This window comes from Scyliorhinus canicula, chromosome 7, assembly GCF_902713615.1.
Source record: "Scyliorhinus canicula chromosome 7, sScyCan1.1, whole genome shotgun sequence".
Classification (NCBI taxonomy): Eukaryota; Metazoa; Chordata; class Chondrichthyes; order Carcharhiniformes; family Scyliorhinidae; genus Scyliorhinus; species Scyliorhinus canicula.
This window is the reverse complement of record NC_052152.1, coordinates 37,998,739-38,013,114: the sequence shown is the minus strand read 5'-3', so window position 1 is coordinate 38,013,114 and position 14,376 is coordinate 37,998,739. Positions and strand designations below refer to the sequence as shown.

The 14,376-nt window shown below is 44.0% G+C and overlaps 1 protein-coding gene across 1 annotated transcript in view; it reads right to left on the bottom strand.

Moving 5' to 3' along the window:
- cep97 (centrosomal protein 97) overlaps positions 1–14,376 on the bottom strand; it is a 91,068-nt gene that overhangs the window by 43,992 nt on the left and 32,700 nt on the right. The window contains exons 5-7 of the mRNA XM_038802275.1: positions 14,137–14,238; positions 8,772–8,885; positions 8,396–8,562 (exon numbers count right to left, since the gene is read on the bottom strand). Coding sequence (XP_038658203.1) covers positions 8,396–8,562; positions 8,772–8,885; positions 14,137–14,238 — 383 coding nt within the window. The remainder of the gene's footprint in view (positions 1–8,395; positions 8,563–8,771; positions 8,886–14,136; positions 14,239–14,376) is intronic.

The following is a 14,376-nucleotide window of genomic DNA, read 5'->3' as shown; positions in this document are numbered from 1 at the left end:
CACACGTAGTCACTTCTTGGTGGGCCCTGGAGAGTTTCACACCAGCTTAGCCCACACTTGAAATGTTATCACCTGGGAGCTGAACTCAAGATATCAGGCCATTTTGAAAGGTTGCCTCGATCTCCTCACCCATAGGCAATGTCAGCCCCCCGTTGCAAGTGAAGAATCCCTGCAGTGGGGTCTCTGGGGAAACCGTATGGGGCCCCCCCTCTTCAGGCCCCCCCCCTTCTAGGACCTGCACACGTCATCTCCCCAACCTCTCTTCTTACCTGCTGTCATGTGAAAGTACCTTTAAGAAATGGGTGTTTAAGAAATGTACCTTTAGGAAATGGGTGTTTATCAGTGATGTTAGAGTGTGGGTGGAGCTGGGCTGTCTGTCAGCTTTTTACTTTCATTTTAGGCTGTTTGCTGCAGGGTGTGTTTTAGTTTCGTTTTCAGAGCTGGATAGCTGCAGTCACAATCAGAAGGGGTATTAGTCTCTCTCTCTGTAATCTAAAGACTGTAAATCGATCCGTTGGTGATTTAAAATTAATAACTGCTCCCAGTAGTGACTTTAACCTGATGTGCTTCTGTTTAAAATGGTTTTTTTAGTCTTATAGATGTCAAAAGGACAGCTTAAGGATTACTTAGTGTTGTACTCTTTGGGGGTTGTATTTGAATTAATGGTTGCTAAGATGTTCACTGTATCTTTTAAAAAGGTTAACTTGAGTTCATAGAATAAACATTGTTTTGCTTTAAAAAATACGTTTCCATTTCTGCTGTACCACACCTGTAGAGTGGGCCGTGTGCTCACCATACCACAATCTATTAAAGGTTGTGGGTCAGATGAACTCCATGATATACTTTTGGGTTCTCTAAACCCTGACCTGGCACGGTAGCACTGTGGTTAGCATTGTGGCTTTACAGCTCCAGGGTCCCAGGTTCGATTCCCGGCTTGGGTCACTGTCTGTGCGGAGTCTGCATGTTCTCCCCGTGTCTGCGTGGGTTTCCTCCGGGTGCTCCGGTTTCCTCCCACAGTCCAAAGATGTGCGGGTTAGGTGGATTGGCCATGAGAAACTGCCCTTAGTGTCCAAAAAGGTTAAGTGGGGGTTTCTGGGTTGCGAGGATAGGGTAGATATGTGGGCTTGAGTGGCTTGCTCTTTGTAAGGGCCGGTGAAAACTCGATGGGCTGAATGGCCTCCTTCTGCACTGTAAATTCTATAACACTGCCCTGCACCCCCCTTTGCCCCAACTCATGGCACTGCCACCCTGACAGTGCCAGGGTGGCAGTACCAAGGTGTCAGTTGGGCAGTGCAAAGGTGGTCAGGGAGCCACCCTGCTCAGTCCCTGACCAACCTCGGGTCTCCAATGGCGCCCGGCTGATGAGGACTCCCTGGGGAGGCCATTAGATGCATTGTTGTCTGCCCATGCGTTGTTGCCCTTCAGAAGGTGATGACTGAACTGCCTTCTTGAACCACAGTGCTGTTAAGGAGGGAGTTCCTGGACTTTTCCCCAACAGTAAAGGAATGGTGATATATTTCCAAGTCAGGGTGGTGAGTGATTTGGAGGGGAACCCCATGTGGTGGGGTTCCCAGCTATCTGTTGCTCTTGTCTGATGGTAGCTGTTGTTGGTTTGGAAGGTGCTGTCTAAGGAACCGTGGAAAGTTACTGCAGTGCATCTCGTAGATGGTACACACGGTTACCACTGTTCATCGGGGTGGAGGGTTTGAATGTTTGTGGAATGAGGAGCAATCAAGCGGGCTGCTTTATCCTGGATGGTGTTGAGCTTTTTGAGTGTTGCTGGAGCTGCACTCATCCAGGCAAATGGAGAGTATACTATTACACTGCTAACTAGTACCTTGTAGATTGTGGACAGGTTTTGGGGGTCCAACCAACCACCATAATCACCTTCCTTTGTGCCAGGTATGACTCCAATCAGCAGAGTTTTCCCCTCATTACCACTGACTCCAGTTTTGCTCGGGCTCCTTGATGGCATACTCGATCAAATGCTGCCTTGACGTCAAGGGCAGTCACTCTCACCTCACCCCTGACCTTCAGCTCTTTTGTCCATGTTTGAACCAAGACTGTAATGAGGTCAGGAGCTGAATGACCCTGGCTGAACTGAAACTGAGCATCTGTGAGCAGGTTACTTCTGAGTAAGTGCCGCTTGATCGCACTGTGGTTGACTCCTTCCATCATTTTGCTGATGATGGAGGGTGGTAATTGACAGGGTTGGATTTGTCCTGTTTTTTGTGTACAGGACACACCTGGGCAATATTCCACATTGCCAAGTAGATTCCAGTGTTGTAACTATACTGGAATAGCTTGACTAGGAGTGTGGCAAATTCTGGAGCACAAGTCTTCAGTACTATTGCCAGAATATTGTCAGAGCCCATAGACTTTCCAATATAGAGTGCCTTCAGCCATTTCTTGATATCACATGGAGTGAATTGTATTGGCTGAAGACTGACATCTGTGATGTTGGGGACCTCTGGAGGAGACCGGGATGAATCATCCACTCGGCACCTCTGGCCGAAGATTGTTCAGGGAAAATTATCTCCTACAGAGCGCATTTGGTGAGGACAGCAAGGGTGGAGCAGCAGAGGCTGGTGGACTCCATTCTTGAGATGGACCACGAGTATTCGCTTGATCCCATCCCGGAGTTGCTGGCGAGTACGAAAAACTGCAAGCACAGTTCAAACTATTGTCAACTAACTGGGCTGTAAACCAATTGCACGTTAAGGTTTATGTTTTCAGAATATGAGGAGAAGGCCAGTTGTCTTTTGGCTTTCCAGCTGAAACGACAGGTGGCCTCCCGGTTATGGCAAGCAGCTCTACTGCTAGAGCAAACAGAAGTGGGTGCAGTGGACAGCCTTGCCTCGTGTCCCTAGTCAAGAGGGAAATAGAGTTCAGGGCATTCGTATGAACACTGCCAGCTGGAGGCCTTATACAATAGGCGAATCCAAGAAATAAATTTTGTGGCTAATGTGGCATTTAAATCTTTTTTTACAGTGGTCTCCACAGATCAGAGCCTCTTGCGGATGGATCGGTCATGTCGGACTTTATGGATGGCCTACCCATTCCACCAAGAGGTGAAGAGGTTGGAATCCCCGTTATACCCTGATGAAATTTTTAAAATGTATTGGATTGATATAATCTGGCAAAGTCTTCAGTTCAGATGGCTTTATGATTGAATTCTATAAGTAGTTCTTTGAGCAGCTTGTGCCTATAATTCTCGACGTATTCACCGATTCCCTATCCAGGGATCGCTGCCCTCTACCCTCACTCAGCCTCTATCTCTTTGCTTTTTAAGAGGGACAAAGGCGTAAAGAGTGTGGTTCATACTGTCCTATTTCACTTTTGAATGCAGATACTAAGCTACTTGCCAAGGTGCTGGCGCTTCGGCTGGAGCCTTGCCTCACAAATATAATCTCAGACAATCAGATGGGCTTTGTGATGGGTTGGCAATTATCTGCCAATATATACTTTGTCGCCTGTTAAATTCTGTCCTTTTCACTTCCTCAGTGCCCAAACCTTTGGTGATTGTATCTATGGATACCAAAAAGGGATTTGCTGTATTTATTTGAAATTCTTGGGAAATTTGGTTTGGCCACAAAATCTATTCCTTGGATTCGCCGATTGTATGAGGCCTCCAGCTGGCAGTGTTCATACGAATGCCCTGAACTCTAACTATTTCCCTCTGAATAGGGACACGAGGCAGGGCTGTCCACTGCACCCACTCCTGTTTGCTCTAGCAATAGAGCTGCTTGCCAGAATGCTGAGTTCCTCTGTTAAGTGAAGGGGGATTGACAGGGAGGGTCAGAACATCGGGTGTCTCTTTACACGGACGCCTTGCCTCTCTATATTACGGACCCAGTAGCCTCCATGGAGGACACATGCAGGTGCTTAGCACTTTTAACTCCTTCTCTGGGTTGTGAGTGAATGCTTCCTGGTCGTCGCCCCCCCCCCCCCCCCAACCCGGTCGGCCTACAGCTGGGTCACACTTCATAAATTAAATTACTCTAGTCGGTTTAGTGGCATTTAGGTAGACTTAGAGATGAAACACCCTCTCTCTATCCTTGTCAGGTAGGGTGCAGACTAATGAACGTGCTCCCAAGATCTTTATTTCTCTTTCAGTGTCTCCCCATTTTTCTCCCCAAATCCTTTTACTAAGGTCAACAAATTGATATCCTTTCTATTTGGGCAGGTAGGGTTCCCAGAATCCATGGGGTTTTACTCCAAAGGGGCAGACAATCGGAGGACCTGGCCCTTCCCAATTTTTTGTTTTATTATTGGACAGCCAACATTCAGAAAATATTATTGTGGTTTAGCGATCCTGGGTCCATATGGGGAGAAATGGGAGCGCGCTAGCCTTTACTGTACTGCCGCCTTTTTCCCCTGTTAGATTTGCCTTGAATCAAGTGGCGGTCTCCTCACTGAGAATTTAGAAGCAGTTTACGCAACATTCCAAGCTCCTTTCCCTGTTTTCACTAGCCCCCATATGCAATAATCCCTTTTTCCTACCATCTGGTTTAGACTCGATGTTTAAATTTTGGGAAGGGAAGTGTCTGCAATTATTGGTTCAGAGGCCTGTTCGTGGAGGAGAGGTTTGCTAGTTTTAAGGTGTCAGCTAAGAAATTCCAGCTGCCCAGTTCTAATATTTTTAGGTATTCCTAAATGCGTAATTTTCATACTAAGCTTTTCCAACCCCCTTCTCTGGTGAAGATGATTCTGTCTCTGGCTAGCCTCACCAGGGGGGTGGGGGGTATTTTGGTCACATCCTTTCTGCTCCCTTCAGTGGTGTGAGGGTGAAATGGGAGGTTGAATTGGGTCCCATTCTTAATGGTGAGGTGTGGAGTCAGGCCCTTCACAGGGTCAACTCCACGTCGGTCAGCTGCGTCTGATTCAAGGTTTTGCATAGGACGCACTTGACCAGGTCTAGGATGAGCAGGTTCTTCCCTCCGGTTGAGGACAAGTGTGAGCACTGTTCTCGTGGGCCGGCTAAGCATATGTTCTGGTCCTGTCCCAAGTTGATAGGTTTCTGGACTTCTTTCTTTAACACCATGTTAGAGATACTCAGTGTAAATTTGGATCCTGTCCGCTGGTGGCCATATTCAGGGTGTCAGATTCACTGGTGATACCGTCTGGAGTGAAGGTGGATGTCCTCGCCTTGGCCTCGTTGATAGCCAGGAGGCAAATATTGCTTGGGTGGAGGTCTCCCACTCCACCTAGTGCCTCTGCTTAGCTGGGTGACCTAATGTCATTTCTGCATTTGGAGACGGCCAAGTTCATCATCAGGGATTCAGTGGAGATGTTCTACCAAGATGGCAACCATTTATTTGCTTTTTTAATAATAATCTTTATTATTGTCTCAAGTAGGCTTATATTAACACTGCAATGAAGTTACTGTGAAAATTCCGTAGTTGTCATAGGTGCCTGTCGTAGGTGCCTGTTCGGGTACACAGAGGGAAGTGTGTGTTTTTGATTTTTTTAAACTCTCTTGTTTTGTATTTTCCTGTTTGATTTTTTTTCAGTTGTTCAGATTATGAAAAGCTTCTTAATAAACATATTTTTAAAAAACCAATACAACAGAAAAGTCAAAGAATGAACAAAATTTTTAAAAGTCATTTATATGGCACCTTTTATGTTCTAAGGATGCATTGACCACCCAATTAAATACTTTTGAAGTGCTGTTGCACTGTTGGCAAACATAGCACCTAATTTGCACAGAGCAAACCAGCAAACAGAAATAGAATGAATACTAATAACTCGGTTTTTGATGGGATTGGATGAGTGGTGGAATGTTGGCCAGGATAAAAGAAAACTTGCTGCTCTTCTGCAAATCAACAATGACAACTTATAGAGCCTTTGATGTTCTGAAACATCCCAAGGTACTTCACAGCAGTAAAATAAAGTATGGCATCAAACCAAATAAGGAGATATTAGTGTAGATGATCAAAAACTTGGTCAAAGAAGAAGGCTGTAAGGAGTGTCTTAAATTATGAAAAGGAGCAGAGATACAGAAGTGTAGAGAAAGTACCCCAGACTCCAGGGCCAACAAAGGCATGCCGCTCATGGTGGAGTAATTCTAATTGCAAATGCACAAGAGGTCATAATTAGAAGAGTGCAGCGCAGATATCTTGAGGGCTGGAAAAGATTACAGAGATGGAGGGGGGCAAGGCCATGAAAGAATTTGAAAACAAAGATGAGAATTTTAACAGCAAGATATTGCTTGAACATGAGCTAATGTAGTGAATCATAGAATCTACAGTGCCGAAGGAGGCCATTCGGCACCGGCCCTTGGAAAGAGCACCCCACTTAAGCCCATGTCCCCACCCTATCCTTGTAACCCAGTAACCCCACCGAATCTTTTGGACACTAAGGGGTAATTTAGCATGGTCAATCCACCTGCACCACTTTGGACAGTGAGAGGAAACCGGAACACCCGGAGGACACCCACGCAGACACTGGGAGAAAGTGCAAACTCCACACAGACAGTCATCCGAGGCCGGAATTGAACCCGGGTCCCTAATTGGTCAGGCAGCAGTGCTAACCACTGTGACACCCAGTGCGTACAGGGATAATATGAGAACAGGATTTGGAACAAGTTAGGCCAACGGGCTTGTCTCCGTGGCATGGATTGTATGAAGTTAAGACAGAAGTAGTAGAGTTTCTATGACTTGTTTAGAGGGTAGAATGTGGTAGGCCAGCCAGGAGCGCATTGGAATAATTGAATGTAGAGGTAGCAAAGGCATAGACGAGGGTTTCAACAGATGATTGGAGACTGGAGCGACATTGGGTGATGTTAGCTTAAATGATGAGCTGAAAATCTTGGTACATGACACAATCACAGCTAAATCCATACAGTGATGTTTCGTAAATGAGTAACTATGGTGTCATTTGGCACATTGCAAAGAGCATGCATTGGGGTCTAATTCAGTGATGTCCAAGAAGCTGCATTGAATAATCAGAAATCTGCTTTTGAGTTTGTAGCTGAGTATATTAATTGATCCAATTGGTTATTTTGAGTCAATTTATTACAGCAGGACACTGGAAACAGGTATTGCAGATAACTTGTATAACGTAGGAGTTTCTGAAAACTGAGAGCCCAGGACAACCATTGGTGTCCAGCCTGCTTACATTTTAGTTTGCAGTTCTGACACGGGATACGCACTGTGTCCAAATCAAACAGATGTCAACTGACTTGTGTACTTATAGTATTTTCTACTTTTGGTTCAGACTGCTAATATTTTTCCCTTTTTCTATTTATTTATACGATGAATTTGAAGCAGCTTAAATAAAGAACATCTGTGCATCACCTCCTTGTGTTCTCTACCCACAGCACCACAACCTCCACCTCGGGTGTAGGACAGGGAAGCAGGTCCCAAATCCGATCCAGCTCCCAAGGCGTCTTGAGTTGCTGTAACAACATGCATGCAACATGTTGCAGCCTGGAGCAGTGGATAGTGATGACCGAGGTTCCAATTTCTTTCCATCGCCTGCCTGACCAGGAGTCTCTCCCAGTCTTACTGCCTGCACTGACATCTGCTGGAATGATTTATAAGAATATTAACCAGTTTGGTCAGATTATGAATGCACCCTCCTTGACCATCAAGTCCTGAAGTGGGCAAGGCAGCATGGTGGCGCAGTAGTTAGCACAGCTGCCCCACAGCGTCGAGATCCCAGGTTCGACCCTGGCTCTGGGTCACTGTCTGTGTGGAGTTTGTAAATTCTCCCCGTGTTGGCGTGGGTTTTGCCCCCACAACCCAAAGATGTGCACAGTAGGTGAATTGCCATGCTAAATTGCCCCTAAATTGGAAAAAATGAATTGGGCACTCTAAATTTATGAAAAAAAGTCCTAGGGTGGGTCATGAACCTGGGGATTCTGGCTCAGAGGCAGGGAAGTTATACACTGCCACCAGATCTCCACAATTTTGATGTGAGTACAGCATAACCAAGTGCAAAAATGTACATGATGTGCATCTGTGTGGCGCAGTGGTGTTTAACCACATATCACAATTTTTGATTTGAATCAAATCTAGACTGATGAAGATCTCTTATACATTGTAAATATTGCGAAGAAAATGGGTTAATCCATTCTCAATTCAGTCTCTAACAAATGAGTGTCTATAACATCAACCTATTTGAAATTCCGCATCAACTGGTTCTCAAAAGCTGCTTATACAGGTGTAGCTGTGGACTGCTTTGGCAGTAGCAAACCTTAATGCTACATCTAACCACTGAAGTAACAGTGATGGAAAACACAGGTATCATAAGTGGAAAAATAACATATTACAAGCATAACATTAATGTATGATTTATATTCCAGTGAACAAGAATTAACTTAAACCACAAAAAGGCGTGTCTTGTAAATTTAGCATATAATTCTGCAATAAAACTCCAGATTTTTGTTTACCTCTCCTTCTGTGAGATTACATAACCATCTAGAATCCGCAGAGTTAGACACCAACTGACTATATATGGTCTATAATCAAATCCAGGAAGGGATGGTGTGGCCATCACACAAGGATTGTTCATGATTGACAGCTGCTCCAACTCACGAAGAAATCCCACGTAAGAAACCTAATAAAAAACATCTTACGTGATTTTTTAAATGGTAAAGAAGAAAATTCATTACAATATGATGTTCTGCTAGCAAAGAAAAAAGTTTGATTTTAGAATGAAAAGACAGAATTAAATTGGTATTTGTACTTCACATTACAGTTACAAATTTACTATGCACCATGAATAATAATAACATTTATGCATTATTAGAATCAAACACAGCATACCTCATTTAGATCTCGAATCTCATTCTCTGCTAGAGAGAGGATGTTTAAATCTGGTGGCAGGTGACTGGATGCAGACCGGAGTGTGGTGATAGTATTTCCATGCAACAGCAGTATCTATGAAGTGAAAAATATATTAACAAGTCATATTTATCAACATAGTTCTGCAACGCAAAAACATTTTGCAAACCAAAAAAACATCAATTTGCGCAGTTCTAATGGCATCTCATCATTCACGATGTGATAAGGGCACAGCTCCAAAATAAAAAGATAGGACCAGGTACATGGTGAAGTAGCACACCATGTGCTCAGCTTTGATGTGGTGAAGGTTCGGATTGAACCTTCATCTTCCACCAGTGACTCAATGAGCAGTTACATAATAAGTAGGCTTACATTAACAATGCAATGAAGTCACTGTGAAAAGCCCCTGGTCGCCACATTCCAGCGCCTGTTCGGGTAATGAGCCAGTACGGGAATTGAACCCGCGCCGCTGGTCTTGTTCTGCATTACAAACCAGCTGTCTAGTCCACTGAGCTAAACCAGCTGGAACCACATGGGAAAGACATTGAAGAAACAGCAAGGCAATGTGGCAAACAAATCTCTCCTTCACCAGCATCAACAGTTTGTATTTATATAATATCATTAACATAGAGAATGGCCCACATAATAGACATTTGGTGAGGTATGTCTTAAGGAGTGTCTTAAAGAAGGATAGATGTAGACAGGTTTGAGAGGTTTATGTACCTAGTGGAGTGGTGCAACGCCAACAAGTGGAGTGGTGCAACGCCAACAATCTATCCCTCAATGCCAGCAAAACTAAAGAGCTGGTCATTGACTTCATTCCTGGCTGCATCAACAGAGCCGAGGTGGAGATGGTCAACAGCTTCAAATTCCTTGGGGTGCACTTTACCAAAAATCTGTCCTGGTCCACCCACGTCGACGCTACCACCAAGAAAGCACAACAGCTCCCATACTTTCTCAGGAAACTAAGGAAATTCGGCATGTCCACACTGACTTACCAACGTTTACAGATACACCATAGAAAGCATCCTATCTGGCTGCATCACAGCCTGGTATGGCAACTGCTCAGCCCCAAGACCATAAGAAACTTCAGAGTCGTGAACACAGCCCAGTCCATCACATGAACCTGCCTCCCATCCATTGACTCTATCTACACCCCCAGCTGCCTGGGGAAAGCGGGCAGCATAATCAAAGATCCCTCCCACCCGGCTTACTCACTCTTCCAACTTCTTCCATCGGGCAGGAGATACAAAAGTCTGAGAATACGCACGAACAAATTCAAAAACAGCTTCTTTCCCGCTGTTAGCTGACTCCTAAACGACCCTTTTATGGACTGACCTGATTAATACTACACTCCTGTATGCTTGACCCGATGCCGGTGTCTATGTATTTACTTTGTGAACCTTGTGGTGCCCCTTTATGTATTTTCTTTTTATTTTATTTTCATGTACTAAATGATCTGTTGTCCTGCTTGCAGAAAAATACTTTTCACTGTACCTCGGTACACATGACATTAAACAAATCCAAATGTAAGAATTCCATAGCTTAGCACCTTGGCAATTCAAGAGACAGCTGCCAGCGGTGGAATAATAAAACTTGGCGATGGTCAAGTGGCCAAAATTGGAGTGCATATTACTGCAGCTGGAAGGAATCGCTAGATTAGAGAGAGGGGAGTAAACCCCCCCCCCCGCCCCCCGAGTCTATGGCAATATTTATCGCTCAACCAACATCAATTAGAATGCTGCGTGCAAACTGGTCGTCAGGTTTCCCTACATTATAACAATACAAAGTGGTGATAAATTTCTTTGGGACATGCTGGAATTATGAATGGCACTATAAATGCAACTTCCTTCTTTCATATGGCTTGATTACCCTCCATTTCATTAGTCATAATGAAGAACGCAGGAGTACAAGCCAGGAGCAGCACCAGAAATATCTAAAATATTGTGTCTCAACCTGGTAATGTTACAATACAGGACTACTTACATGTGATGCAGCAGAAACAGTGGGCAGAAACAGTATGAAATAAACAGGGCTAAGCAACAGCATAACCAACTAGATGCTACTTTGTTCTAAATGTGTTTGAATGGTGGTGGACGCTTAACCAAATAACCAAAAGAAAGTCCAAAATATCTTAATCCACGATAATGGGGCGGGGGAACAGGAGACCATCTTCAGCCAGAAGTACCAAGTGGATTCATCTTGGTATCCTCCGAGACCCTCAAGTCTTCAGCCAATTAAATTTACTCCATGTGATATCAAGGAATGGCCATAGGCACTATGTACTGCAAAGGCTGTGGGCCCTGTAACACTCTGGCAGTAGTATTGAAGACTTGTGCCCCAGTATTAGCTGCACCCCTAGTCAAACTTTCCAGGACAGCTACAGCACTGGCAACTAGGTAACAACGTTGAAAATTGTCCCGTTGGTCCTGTCCAGAAAAGGCAGAGCAAATCTAACCAGCCAATGATGGATGATGCCTTCAACAATGCTGTCAAGCAGCACTTACTCAGCAATAACCTGATCACTGATGCTCAGCTTGTTCCATCAGGGTCACTCAGCTCCTGACCTCATCATAGCCTTGGCCCAAACACTTACAAAAAAGCTAAACTCTGAGTTGAGAGTGACTGTCCTTGACATCAAAGCAGATTTGACCAAGTGTGGCATCAAGAAACCCTGGCAAAACTGTAGCCAACAGGAATCAGGGAGAAACTTACCCACTGATTGGAGTCTTACCTTGCTCAAGGTTGTGATTATTGGAGGCCAATCATCTCAGTCCCAGAATAGCATTGTAGGAGTTTCTCAGGGTAGTGCCTTCAGCCTGACTACCTTCAGTAATGGTCATCAATTACCGTTCCTCCATCATAGGTCAGAAGTGGAAATGCTCATTTATGATTGCACAATGTTTGGTACAGTCAGAAGTGGAGATGCCCACTTATGATTGCATAATGTTTGGTACCATTCATGACTCCTGAGACACTGAAGCAGTCCATGCCCGTACGCAGCAAGACCTGGACAACATTCAAGCTTCGGCTGATAAGTGGCAAGCAACATTCACACCACACAAGTACCAGGCAATGAACATCTCCCTTTGACATTCAATGGCATTACCCCACAACATCTTGGGAGTTACCATAGACCAGAAATTAAACTGGACCTACCATATTAACTCTGTGTCCACAAGAGCAGAGTCTGCAAAGTTTGCAGAGAATAACTCGCCTACTGATTCCCCAAAGTCTGTCTACCATCTACAAGACACAAGGAGTGTGGTAGAATCGCTTCACTTATGCAGATAAGTGCAGCTCCAACAACATTCAAGAAACTTAACACCATCCAGGATGAAACCGGTCAACTTGATTGGCACCCATCCATCACCTTAAACATTCAGTACCCATCCGCACCCCCACACCAATGCAGAGAGGCAGCAAAATGTACCATATATCAGATGCACTGCAGCAACTCACCAAGGTTCTTTCCCAGCCCACAATCTCTACTACCTTGTAGACAAGGGCAGCAGACACATGGGAAAACCACCACCTGCAAGTTTCCCTCCAAGCCACACACCATCCTGATTAGGAACTGGATTGCTGTTCCTTTACTGTTACTGGATCAAAATCCTGGAACTCCCTTTGTAACAGCACTGTGGATATACTCACATACATGGATTGTATGAAATAATACATCTACCTAATACATAATTTTCCCATGGTGAAGTTACAGCCCTACATTTTTGCTATGCGATGTCTTTGATTTGCCATCACAGGAAGGAAGGTGGAATTTTAGGGCAACCAAAGAACAAAAGGTGGCATCTCCATGTCCACAGGTAGCAAACTTCAGATTTAGCAGTGACTGTTGTTTTAACAGAAATAGACCACAATTATCTAATTCTTGCTGGTTCAAAAGAAGAAAGGATGGACCTTCATGTTTGATTCAAATGGAAAACAAATGAAGAGACACGTGTTATGAAAAAGGTATAAATCTAGGAAAAGGTGCATGTGATAGTTCAGCACTAAATACGTATGAATCGAGACATTTTGATCTGTCTTATGACTGCAACAAGGCCTTGTGATAAATAGTACAGGAGCAAAAGGCTGAAGAACACTGACATGGTTTGTGCCTCTGCTTACAGTTAATGCCTTTTGGGTAAAGTTATCAGTATTGTCCAAAAACAAAGTTACTTTCTACATTAACTATGTCTCATAGAAACACAAAACATTACAGGACTAAGGTAGGCTTTTGGCTGGATTGGTGACTTCTCGCAACAATCGAACCAGTCTAATCTCATTTTCCTTCTTGATCCTCATGCTTTTCAATATTTTTCTTATTTAAGGAACAATCTAACTGCTTTTCCTAAAAGAATAACTGCAAGTCTGCTCGACAACAAAGAAATCAATATTTCAACCATCTTAAACAACCTTAAATTTGTGTCATCATTACCAACACACCCACACGAAATATATTATATTCAGTGGTCAGCCAATTGTGTGGGCATGAGCCTTTTAGACACAGGGAAACATCCCTGTTCCTCCTGGACCACAGACTGTCTGGAAATAAACTTCTCTTATGGATCTGACCCTTCCTCCATTAAAACTTGAAGTGAGAAGGTGCTGGAGAATTCTACAACTTTTGCCAGCATTTGGAAATTAAAACACATCCCCCTCCCAAGGTGTGCTGCTAAATATTATGCCTAAATCAAATATGAAATCATGCATGGCTCATTTACAATTTGTGATGTATGGGACTAACCAATTGCTTCAACACCGATGACCACCTCTGCCTTTATGGGCAGGAGTGAAAATAAGCAGATCACTGAAGAAGCAGCCAGGATTATTCCTCACATCTTGAATAACTCAACTCAAAGGACGGCACGGTGGCACAGTAATTAGCACTGCTGCCTCACAGGGGACCCGGATTAATTTCCGACCTTGAGTGACTATCTGTGTGGAGTTTTCACTTTCTCCCCGTATCTGCGTGGGTTTGCTCCAGGTGCTCTGGTTTCCTCCCAACAGTCCAAAGATGTGCGGGTTAGGAGGATTGGCCATGCTGAATTGCCCCTTAGTGTTCAAAAGGTTAAGTGGGTTTACTGAGTTACAGGAATAGAGCGAGGGCATGGGCCTCGGTACGGTGCTCTTTCAGAGTGTTGGTGCAAACTCGATGGGCCAAATGGCCTCCTTCGGCACTGTAGGGATTCTTAGAAACAGGCAGTGTTTGGGAAAATGTGGTTAATACGAAGTGATGAAGAGAAAAATCAAAAGTAAAGTTAAAATGGAGTTTAAAGAGAAAGTATTCTATAGCATCTTGAATAAATATTTTTCTTAAGCATGGTGAAGCATGGTATACATATCTTACCTGCAGGAACAGTAGCTTTGATAGGTCACCTATCAGGGAAATGTTGTTGTCTGACAAATCTAAATGTCGAAGTGCCAAGCAGCTATTAACTGGCTCCATGATCTGTTAAAAGCAAAAATCACACACCAGATTGTGGATTACATGGGTGTTTTTCCTGAAGAGAAGAATGCACTCAACATAAATCTAGTTCATTAAACTGAATGTCAAATCGCAGATAAGCTTGTCCTGTTGATGCACAGT